At 38.7% G+C, this 12734-nt stretch overlaps 1 protein-coding gene across 4 annotated transcripts in view; it reads right to left on the bottom strand.

The window, feature by feature from the left end:
* Positions 1-2815: 2815 nt before the first annotated feature.
* agla (amylo-alpha-1, 6-glucosidase, 4-alpha-glucanotransferase a) overlaps positions 2816-12734 on the bottom strand; it is a 103345-nt gene continuing 93426 nt past the window's right edge. For all 4 annotated transcript variants that reach the window (XM_073062759.1, XM_073062760.1, XM_073062761.1 and 1 more), the window contains exons 30-34: positions 8955-9166; positions 8567-8664; positions 8113-8200; positions 7885-8018; positions 2816-4233 (exon numbers count right to left, since the gene is read on the bottom strand). In XM_073062759.1, the coding sequence (XP_072918860.1) occupies positions 4116-4233; positions 7885-8018; positions 8113-8200; positions 8567-8664; positions 8955-9166 (650 nt within the window). In that variant the 3' untranslated portion in view covers positions 2816-4115. The remainder of the gene's footprint in view (positions 4234-7884; positions 8019-8112; positions 8201-8566; positions 8665-8954; positions 9167-12734) is intronic.

Genomic DNA, 12734 nt, shown 5'->3' with positions numbered 1-12734 from the left:
TAAATTTCCTCTCCACCCTCTTTAAAGCTTCTACATCTGTCCTACAATGAGGAAAGCAGAACTAAACATAATACTCTAATTGTGGTCAAAGCAGAGTTTTATGGAGCGGCACCATTACTTCATGACTCTTGAACTCATTCCCTGAATTAACACATACAATATAACTTCTTAACCACTCTATCAACTTGCATGACAGCTTTGAGGGGTCTATGGACATGGACATCAAGATCCTTCCCTTATTCCAGACTGCTAAGAATCCTGGGATTGAACTTGTACTTTCCTTTAAGTTTTCAGAGCACATCATTTCACACTTTTCCAGATTGAACCCCGTCTGATACTTCTCCACCCATTGTTGCACCCTGTCTATACCCCCTTGTAACCTACAACTTCTGCACTATCTACAACATATCCAACCTTTGTGTCATCTATATACTTACTAACCCACCCTTCCACTTTCTTGTCCGTGTCATTTATAAAAATCCAAAAGAGCTAAGCATCCCAAAACAGATCCCCATGGAACATCACCAGTCATTGACCCCCAGGGAGAACACACTCTAACGCGTCCTGATTTTTTGGAGAACTTGCCAAACATCTTATTAAAATCCACATGCACCACACCCACAACTTCACCTTCAATTTGTTTCTTGCATCCCCACAATCTATTTTGGTTTGTGATGTATGACGTCCCCCTTGGAAAGTCATGCTGATTATCCTTAATTAAACAATGCTTTTGCAAATACTCATAAATCCTGTTCCTTTTAATCCTCCCTATTAGTTTGGCCACCACTAGTCTATAATCCTTAGAATTATCCCTATTATAATTCTTGACCAATGGAAGAACATTCTCCATCCTCCAACCTCCCGGTACTTCTCATGTGGCCAGGGAGGTCAAAAAGGTTATCATCAATACCCCAGCAATCTCTTCCCCAACTTCACAAAGTATTGTGGGATATAGCCTCAGGGACTGGTCAATCTTGATGTTTTTCAGAAACTCCAAAACTGCCTCTTTCTTAACCTCAACATATTCCATCACATTGGCCTGGCTGACTTGACACAGTTGAAAGCTCTGTTGCCCCATAAGTTAATTTTACTCCCCATTTAAACTGGGCAAATCCCTTAATGGACTCAACTTTGATTTTTTTTCCACTCCCAACTTTACAATCTTGAATTCTATTTTTGTGACAACATTTCGATCCTTGCAGTATTGTCATTTTCTAGTTTCTGTACTCTCACTTCAGAGGTGGATATTTGACTGCTTCGTGTACTAAACACAGAATAATCACGATAAAATAGATTCTTTAGTATTTCCTGCTATGTTTATTTTCTTACACATAAAGCATAATTGAAGTTGAGAAAGAACATTGTTTCCCAATTTCAGGTAGCCCACATATCCTTTGTTCCTGTCTCTTTTCTGACGTGCCCCAGCCCTCATACCCGCACCTTACTTTCCATTTTCTCCACCCCACAGCTCGTTACTCCGCTTCTTTCACCACCTCCACTTGGTGCCACCTGCTTATCACTCAACCTGTCCTACTTCTTGATCCAAGATAGCAACAGCAAACTACGTTACCAAAGGCAACATACTCAAGATGGTTCATGAAACAACTCCTTTTAGACCTTTTATTTCAGATGTTGTTCTGCTACTGTCAGGGCTAGTTATCTACATTCTGGTGGTGCGGTTTCAGGCCAATCGGGCGATCTGGTGCTTTGCTGTTTCTGAGAGTGTTCCACAAGGCTGACAGCAAAGTGTGCAGCATGGAGGCCAGGAGGTCATGATTGACTTTATCTCTCAATGATTAAAGCACTGAGGAAGTCCGAAATCACTGAGGTGGGAGTGGAGAGCGATCAAGTGTTCAGTGCCATCTTTCAGCCTCTCACCTGTGAGAGGAGGGTGTCTGCGTGTGGTGGTCTCTCTCTCCCCCTCTTGCCCACTGCTCTCGAGGGAAGGTCCTCGCATTTGAGTGATCTCTGTCTCTCCCACAATGCTGTCAGAGGATGGTGCTGGAGCCAAGTTTAATTGTTGTGGTTTGTGGATGTGGATTCTAATTCAGGTTTATGATATGTTATAATACTGATCGCTCCTTTCTTGTTTGCTACTTCTGGGTGAATTTTGAGTCAGGGCAGCCTGCAGATAATGAACACTGAGCTGAACTGCAATATGCCTTTTGATTGTGTGTTTTATATCCTGAGTTTTTGCTCGTTTTTTAATTAAGCTTTTTTTTTTTGAGCGTCAGGGTTTGAGGTTTTTCTTTGAACAGGTTGGTTCCAAGGTCCTTTGTTTCGTGACTCTCTGTGGGGAAGACAAATTTCAGGGTTGTGTGCTGCATACGTACATCCTTTGATAATAAATGTACTTTGGATCTTCAAATCCACTCAACTGCTCTGCCCTGTCCCTCCCCCCACCCATTTCTCCATCTGCCCAGTAGCCTTTCCTTTATCAAGTGCCACCCATTATTCTCCTTTTCTGTCAGATTCCATAATCTGCAGCCATTTGTTGTCACCATTAATCACCTCTGACCTCTCATATTTCAGCAGTTTGCTGAGAGAAAAAGAGTCAATATAATAACCAATTGCCACATCCCAGTGTTACCGTGGACTGCTGAGATAAACAGGTGGTTTATTTAGTGCCCTGACAACATAGCATTATCCAAAAATTTACCATTAATGTGTTCTCATTTTTTTAAAATTTTAAAGTTACAATGAAATTTCTGGACAGAACATTTTATATCTAAAATGCAATATATAAAACTCATTTATAAACACAAAGACCTCACATTAATGAGAAATCACACAAACACAAAAAGCAGCCTTTGAGTGATTTAATGCAACAATATGTTTAATCATAGGAGTAAATAATGTCAATGTCTGATTCATAGCTATCTGTCCTTGCAGAACACAAAACAGATGTATGAATTGCTGTTGTTTTAAACTTAATTTTCCACAATTCCAAACAAAACTTAATACTATTTTAAAATAAATGCATGTCAAGTTTCTTGAATATTTGGAAGGATTAAAGGAAAACTGAATGCTGAGGATTATACTTGGGAATAAAGATGCAAGTTTGTCTGTAGGACAAGACCAAATATCTCAATCAGCTTCTCTGCCCTTCATTGCCAAGTACAGTACTAATTGATTCAAAGGCAAATTAAAAATCTGCTGATTTAATGCATTGAAATGGTCAATTCTTGCATTTCGCAAGAACATCTACAGAGGAACAACAAATTAAACATTTACAGCAGACTTTAAAAGCTGATGGAAATGCTATAATCTTATTGACTGAAATCGATCAGACATTAATGTGCATTTGAATTTTTTCCATAGTGAGATACAAAAATACATGCATATTGTATGGTTCTTTACTTATACACTATGGCAACCTTAAAATGATCAGTTAATATGACTAACTGTACCATCAAGACTTTGAAGATTTTATGTCTCCAAATCTCTTTCTTTTGAACACACAAATAGTTCTTGCATAGTACAATTTTAAATGTGCAAATTTCTTGCAAGTACTTAAAATAAATTTCACTCCATTGGCCTTAAAATAAGCTGGTGTACAGTGTTATACAAGATAATGTTTTACTTCCATATTCATTCACTATTGCTGCAAAAATTAATTCTGAAAGTGGTTTAAAATTATAGTAATTTTCTACTCCATTCATAATGTGTAAATTCAGGTTCTCTGTACTTTGGCCAATTAAATAATAGCAGTAGTTACAATGAGGCTCAAATTTAGATTAGTGCATTGCATGCATTTTAACCAAACTATCCTTCAAGATGTAGATTCTATTCTACACAATTGTGTTATCAATTTAAAACTAGCTTTAGGGTTGCTAACAGCCACACAAGATTATAACAGTTAATATCACAACCACATTAAAACATTAATTTGAGAAGCTCCTTTTATGCGAATCCTATCAGAACAGTGCACATGTATTACATATCACATACAAGATCACAATTTTGTACTGTTCAAGCAATGTCAATGAGGTTTTTAAATTGTATCACCAAACTCATACAGTTAAATGGCAAGTGGCATTTAATACTCTGGAAAGACACACACAAGACTCAGTAGAACTGCTGCACCACAGTTGGCAAGAGGAAAATATTGCACTTCAGAGCTCATACAGAACTTCTATAATAGTGGCTATTGACCAAGCCTGTGTTTCACAGCTAAATGAACAGTACCCTCCATTTTCATTGGTAAGCTCTGGAAGACCTTTCCAAGGAGACCTAAAGAATTAAAAAAAAACATAATAAATAAAAACACAATTCATTTTAATTGGTAACTGTCACAGTTTGAGGTTCTGAGAATGTTTATTCATTACGACTTGGACACACTCTTAAAAGCATAATCTTATTTAAAAGGAGTTGACCCTCCAAGACAACTCCATGCTATGTTATTGATCTGTTGTCAAAATATAATTTACACAAGTTGGGATGGCTTTTGTTGAAGATGTATTAATTTCCATTGATAGATACGCAGAAAAGAGAAATGAAAATCATTAAAGCTCAGAAAGTATCACACAATAGTGAGGCTGAGCAGCTGAATACAGATACATGCTATGCTGAGCCGTAAGATAAAATGTAGAAATGCAAGGTTTTATACTGGGGAATTCAAGCTACTGGCTAGTCCTCACACTCTTCCTTTTTATGCAGCCATGAACAAGTTGTACTACATATTGAAAAATAAAAACTTACATATTGAATCAAACTACCTAACCATTTGACTTTTAGGTGACACACGTAGCACACATATGAGAAATGAAAATTTAGATTGGGAATATCACTAGGTTTTGCCACCGTGCAACTTGCACTTGACAATGAGAGCATATCCAATAAAATGTGAATAACTCTAAGTTACTAACGACACTGTTCTTGGTTAGAGTGCCATTAGTCAATCATCAGATCAGGCTGTGGACAGTACCGTCAAGAATTTCAACAAGCTAACTTCTCAAAATCAAAGTATATTTATTATCGAAGTATGTATATGTCACCATATACTATCCTGAGATTCCCTTTCTTGCAGGCATTCACAGCAGGACAAAGAAATATAATAAAATCAATGAAAAGCTAAACACTAAGACTGACAAACGGCCCAATGTGAAAAAGACAAACTGTGTATAATTAATTAATTAATACTGAGAACAGGAGTTGTAGAGTCATTGAAAGTGAGTCCATAGGCTGTGGAATCAGTTCAGGGCTGACATGTGTGAGGCTATCCATGCTGGCTCAGGAGCCTGATGCTTGAAGGGTAAAATTTTTCCTGAACCTGGTGGTGTGGGTCCCAATGGCAGCAGTAAGAAGAGAGTATGTCCTGGATGGTGGAGGTCCCTGCTGATCAATGCTCCTCCTTTCTGTACATTACTTTCATAAAAATGGAGAAAAAAATCCTGTATGACAGTGTTGGCCAGAAAGAATGGCAATCAGTGAACAGGAATGGAGACAGCCATTTTGTGAGACTGACCTTGCAGATGCCATTTTGTGGTCTGTTTGACAAACTGATTCTTGCTCTGAGGGAACTTAATCAGAGTAATTGAATGTGGATACAAGGCATTTCTGCTAATGATCTGCTAAACCTGGAGACCATTCTCAGATAAGTTTATCATTGTGTAAAATGTCAGGCTTGTAGAAGTAATCTCATTATCCTGGCCCAGTATCCGAGTAACCTGTGTTGAACCAGTAGAGTGGAATAGAACAAAAGAATTCATCCAAGGCACAAAGTTGAGGGTGGTCCATAACACAATATTGCTTGTTTTGTGTTATGCACCTCCTGGGCTACATCCAATGGAAACTTGGCACAGTTCAGTCAGATGACTTTCAGCCAATGAAATTGAAAGATCATAAATTGACCTGATACAGAGAAGTATAAAAATAGAGGATTTTGGAGTCGGGCAGTGACAACTCTCGCAGATGTGGAGCACCTCACACTGGACACGGTGAAATGACATTGGGACCATGAGGAATACCTAGACTCTTTATCCTGGGTTCTAGCCCTTCTATTCTTTGTTTGTAGAGTGTCCGGGAAACTTGTTAAGTGTGCACACAGGTACTCGGCTGTGTAAATTCACGTAAGACCATAAGACTTAAGAACAGAATTAGGCCATTCAGCTCATCAAATCTGCTCCGCCATTCCATCCTGGCTGATCCCAGATACCACTCAAACCCATACACTTGCCTTCTCAACATATCCTTTGATGCCCTGTCCGATCAGGAAATGACCCTCCCCTCCCTTAAATATACCCACAGACTTGTCCTTCACCACAGTCTGTGGCAGAACATTGCACAGATTCACTACTCTGATTAAAAAAAAACTCCTTACCCCTGTTCTGAAAGGTCATCCCTCAAGTCTGAGGCTGTGCACTCTGATATCCCCACAATAGGAAACATCTTCTCCCCATCCAGCTTATATAGTCCTTTCAGCATTTGGTAGGTTTCAATGAGATCCCCATACATTCTTCTAAATTCCAGTGAGTGCAGGCCCAAAGCTGCCAAATGTTCCTCATATATTAACCCCATTCATTCCCAGAATCATCCTCGTGAACCTCTTCTGGACTCTCTCCAATGACAACACATCCTGAGATATGGGGCCCAAAACTGTTGACAATACTCCACGCGTGGCCTGAGTGGTGTCTTATAAAGGCTCAGCTTTATCTCCCTGCTTTTATATTCTATTTCCCTTGAAATAAATGCCAACATTGCATTTGCCTTCTTTACCACAGACACAACCTATAATTAACCTTCTAGGAGTCTTGCATGAGAAGACTCCAAGTCCCTCTGCATCTCTGATGGTTGAACCTTCTCCCCATTTAGATAATCTTCTGTACTATTGTTCCTTTTACCAAATGCATCATCATACATTTCCTAAAGCTATATTCCATCTGCCACTTTTTTGCCCATTCTTCCATTTTATCTAACTCCTGCTGCAATCACCTTGTTCCTCAGCACTACCTACCCTTCCACCTATCTTTGTATCATCCACCAATGTTGCTACAAAGCCATCAATTCCATTATCTAAATCACTGACAATGTGAAAAGTAGCTGACCCAGTACTGATCACTGAGGAACACCACTAGTCACTGACAGCCAACCAGAAAAGGCCCCTTTCATTCCCACTCACTGCCTCCTGCCTGTCAGCCATTCCTCTATCCACGCCAGTATCTTTCCTGTAATGCCATACAATTTTATCTTGTTAAGCAGCTTCACGTGTGGCACCTTATCAAATGCCTTCTGAAAATCAAAGTGACATTCACTGCCTCTCCTTTGCACACCCTGCTTGTTAATTCCTCAAAGAACTCCAACAGTTTTTGTCAGGCAAGATTTCCATTTACAGGTTTATGAACTGAGCCAATTAAGATACTTGTCAATGAATACAGATTCTTTTTGTGCCTAACTGATCATTATTATTAAGGGGTAATCCTCGTAACAACTGTTCCTTAGCTATGAACGGGATTCTGATAAACTTGTAACCCTACTTGGATAGCTACTTCAATATAACCTTGAGTACCATTCAGTAATAAATTAAAGTAGTATTTTCTTAAGAAGTCCAGGTTCTTGCTGGATCCCTTTGCATGCTGTTTTGCATTTAAAAGGTAGAACATAGAGGTACAGCACAGTGAATATGTCCTTCTTGCTATCTGATTTATGCATCAACTAATATATGTGCTTCAAGTACAAAAGCAAATCACAATCTTAACAAATATTACAATATTCATTATGGAAAATTATTTCCTTTGAAATCAAAAAAATCTTCTCAATCACAATGACTCACAAACCAACTTATTGTAATGATTTGATATGAAGCAGGGTGTTACAGCAATGTTCAAAAATCAAAATGTTCCCAAGGAAATTTGCATAATGTAGACAAGCAAATTATTCCCTTACTTTGACAAATGATCGTAATGATGGGAAAGAACATGCTTCACTAAAATTATAGTGTCTTCATACAATTTCTTTTCCATTACTTTTGAAAAGTGCAACTTTGCACGGAGGAAATACCCGATAGGCCACACCCATTCCTAGAAAACAAAAGAAATGCAAGTAACATGTTTTTCATATTAAATGCCATATATATTTTAGCTGAAATAGATGAAACATAGTATAAATAATTACCGGCCCTTGATGGTAATTATAGCCCTTAGCAATGTTGAAGTTGTCGCAATCCATCGAGTTATCATAAACACCACAGTAAACAAGGTCACTAACCAAAAAGAGAAATTGAATTTTACTGTCAAGACACACTAGCAAATAACCACCACAGTAAATAGGGATCCACAAAAAGAAATATAAACACAATTGATTCTGCAGATGCTGGAAATCCAGAGGAACAATAAAATGCTGGAGGAACTCAGGTCAGGCAGCATCTGTGGAGAGGAATAAAGAGTCAATTAATTATGTCGAGATGAATGGTATCTGCCCAAAATGTTGAAGTCTTTATTCCTTTCTATAGATGCTGCCTGAGCTGCTGAGATCCTCCACCATTTTGCGTGTTGCACGAAAGGAAACATCTTAGATTAACTATTGCACACCATTTCATTTTACTTGCACCAGGAATAATTCAACTCACTCTGGGTCTAAAGTTTTCAATCCCAGGCGTCCAAGCAGCTTTTCCTCTACAACTGTTAGAGCTTTCCATGCTTTTTCTGGTGTAAAAAGTTCAGGGGCCTGAAAATGCAAAGTAATAGTTTTAGTGCTATAAGTAAAAAAAAACAACAAACTTTAGTTGGACATTCATGTAGTTTTAAATGAAAATTATGATGAAAAGTTCAAAGTTTTGCAGGAGACATGACTGAATGGAAATGGAATCAAACCCAGAGTTTAAAACATGTGATGACTACTCCATTGTTAGTCTCAATTACAAATATTTAAATTGTCACATATTTCATCAATGTAATTCTTTTAAAAAGATAGAATTAAAGCAGAAGATACTTATTTAAACAAATAGGATCACTTACCACAACCATAGCAACTGGAAAATTTGGTCTCAGTTGGTAATCACACCATGGACTGGAAGCTCCAAAAGAGTCTTTATATATGTTCTTTTTGTGGACAAGGTTAGGACATTTTTCATTGGGATCATTAGGATCCCCAGAAACAAAAAAATGCTTTTCAAAGTTCTGTTGTATTTTATGGTTCCACTCCTCATATGTGATGAATATTTCTTTTCCTGTACAATACAATCAATTGTATCATCCAATATGGCATGTTTAGGAAAATTATAATTGAAAATTCAGTTACAAACATTTAGAAACTTTTTCAATAAACAATGTAACATGACTAACATTTGACTAATGAGAAAAATTATAGATCTCATAGATGATCATTTTAAGTGTTGAAATAAAACTATTACCAGCATTGCACGCTTAACCAGATTTGACCAATAAATAATGATTCATTTTCACACCTGAACTCCAAGTTGGCAGGCAAATTTCAAGTTGTAAATTTAAGAGTTCTACAGCTGGGCACAAGCCACTTGACTAGATTATCTTTTAGGCAACAAAATAGATGACTGGCTGAATACTCTTCAGTGCATAGTATTTAAATCTTTGACACCTCTTTCTACGACTAGAGACTACCCATCAACTAACATAAAATGCTGAAAATATGCAGGTCTAACTGGTTCCATCAAGGAACCTTATTGGAAACTTATCTTCTCAGATGTTGATAACACTACAATATGCCTCTATTTTTATTGCTGCTTCTTGGCTTTCCCTTTGAACGCAAAGTCCACTTCATTATGTGACCATAAGATATAAGGAAGACAAACTTACTTACTTACTTATTTATTTAGAGATGCAGGGTGAAACAAGTCCTTCCAGCTCAATGAGCTGCACTACCTAGCAACCTATCTATTTAACCTTCGCCTTATCACAGGACAATTTCCAATCACCAATTAACCTACAAACGGGTACGCCTTTGGACTAAGCGAGGAAACTGGAGCACCTGGATGAAACCCATAGGCTCACGGGAACAACATTCAAACTTCCTTCAAACAGGGCATGCCGGAAATGAACTCCAAACTCCAATGACCCCAGCTGTAATAACATCATGCTACCGCTACACTACAGTGGCACTTTTTCCATTAAGTTTGGTATGTGTTAATTTCAACAGTTAATTAAATAATCTGCACGTAAACAACTTGTTATTGTACAGTTGAAAAACACACAGCACATCAGTCAGCTCTGGAGGAAAGATACAGGTTAAAATTTCAGGTTTAAAGCCTTTCATCTGAACATTCCCATACCAACTGAATATTTCCAGCTTTGTCAGTTCTTATTTCTACCATCAGAAATTCACAAAAGAGGAAAGGCAAATTGGTCGGGCCCAGGAAAAGATAGCTTAAGAAGGATGATTAATAAAGTATTTGGAGAAAAGTTGAGAGTTACTTCTGCTTTTAAACTAAAATAACAACATGATAGAAACATTGGGACAAAAGAACTCCAGAGTATAGATTTGAAAGACCAAGATGGATAGAAAACTGGGATGATGCAACTGATGTGCCTCACAGGAATCTGCTGGAAAGTCTGATCGACTCATTGTCTTTATCAGTGGCTATGATGGGCTAAGACTCACATATCCACAACGGACAATACTGATAAATATAGTCAATACTGCAGACTAAATGAAACTTTATAGCTGGGCAGGTACTTAGACAGATACACGAATTCAGAAGGTTACAGAGTTATGGGCCAAATACAGGCAAGTGGGACTAATTTAGATAGGCAACTTGGCTTGGCATGGATGTGTTGGGCTAACATGTCTGATTCCATTCTTTACAACTCTATGACTCCAATACTGGAAAGAGACTAAAATGAAGTTATTGGATAAAACTTAGGGACGTGTACTTGCCTTCTTTGAAATCCAAGTCATTAAATTTGGATAGAGTAGAAAACATATCAAAGTATAAACGGTGAAACAGAAATATTGTCTATTGTTAACACCATGGATAGCTACAGACTAATGGAAAGCTGGGCTTTACATGCAGATTCTAGAAATCAAGAGAACACACACAGAACACTTCATGAACTCAACAGGTCAGGCAGCATCTATGAAGAGGAATAAAGAGACGACATTTTGGGCCGAGACCCCTCATCTGTGTGCTTTATATGTGTTACTCTTTATATCTAGAATGCAAAGTATACAAAGTTGTAGTTAGATCATAGGTATGGATGGCAAACAGTATGAAAAGATATTGCAGAGTAGACGCACTATAATAATATCCAGACTCCTATGGGGTAATTTATGAAGGGCTGTAACACAAACTTGGATTGTATTGAACATGGAACAGTTCAGGCCCTTTGGCTCAGGCTAATTGACTAACATATAGGGATGATTTCAATGTTTTCAAGATGCAATGAAAAAAATGTCACCAATTGAGAAAATAGAAATGAGAGCAATGCTTCCACATGCCAATAGCACAGAAATGTCAAATTCTGCCATATACAGCAGTTGAATTCTGGTCAATTTATAATCGGACATTAATATATGTGCATATAGGATGGGTTTAGCTACCAGTTGAAATAGTGCTGAAATAAGTCGAGGTGACCTACAAGGCCTACATCTATTCCATAAGTCAGCCACCAAAGAGAGAGGAAAGGGACAAGATGTAGGTGGCAAGATGGTAGTTGCCTCTCAGGGACCTGGTTGTCTCAGAGCTGCTGCAGAAGATTCTCAAGAGGGATGGTGAGCAGCCAGAGGTTGTGATGCACATTGGTACCAATAACATGGGTAGAAAGGAGGAAGAGGTCCTGCGCAGAGAGTATAGAGAGAGTTAGGGAAGAGGCTGAAGAGCAGAACCTCCAAAGTAGTATTCTGTGGATTACTCCCAGTACCATGTGCTAGTCAGAGCAGGAAAAGGATGATAGTACAGAGGAATGAGTGGCTAAGGAAGTGGTGAAGGAGGCAGGTATGGATAATTTCGATCTCTTCTGGGGAAAGCATGACTTATACAAAAAGGACGGTTTACACCTGAACTCCATGGGGATCAATATCCTTGATGTTAGAACATAGAAATCTACAGCACATTACAAGCCCTTCGGTCCATAACGCTGTGCCGACCATGTAACCTACTCTAGAAACTGCCTAGAATCTCCCTACTGCATAGCCCTCTATTTTTCTAAGCTCCATGTACCTATCTAAGTCTCTTAAAAGACCCATTGTATCCGCCTCTACCACTGTCGCTGGCAGCGCATTCCACGCACCCACCACTGTGTGTGAAAAACTTATCCTGACATCTCCCTTGTACCTACTTCCAAGCACCTTAAAACCCCCTCATGTTAGCTACTTCAGCCCCGGGGAAAAAGCTTCTGGCTATCCGCAGGATCAATGCCTCTCATCATCGTATACACCTCTATCAGTTCACCTCTCATTCTCTGTTGCTCCAAGGAGAAAAGGCCAAGTTCACTGAACCTATTCTCATAAGGCATGCTCTCCAGTCCAGGCAACATTTCTGTAAATCTCCTCTGCCCTCTCTCTATAGTAAACACGTCCTTTTTGTAGTGAGGTGATCAGAACTCAACACATTAGAGATGTTGAGAAGGGTTTAAACTAATTTGGCGGGGGAATGGGAACTGGAGTGAAAGGGGCGATGATGGGGCAGTCGAAGCATTGTGTAGTGAGACTGCGAGGAAAGAAAGGCAGATGATAGGGTATAACTGCAGTCAGTGGAATGAGTTGAAGTGTAACACGAGGGAAAAATTGAAAAGGGTGATGAATACAGGACTGAAGAAGTCATT

Source organism: Hemitrygon akajei, chromosome 12 (assembly GCF_048418815.1).
Source record: "Hemitrygon akajei chromosome 12, sHemAka1.3, whole genome shotgun sequence".
Taxonomy (NCBI): Eukaryota; Metazoa; Chordata; class Chondrichthyes; order Myliobatiformes; family Dasyatidae; genus Hemitrygon; species Hemitrygon akajei.
This window is presented reverse-complemented; position numbering and strand designations above follow the sequence as displayed.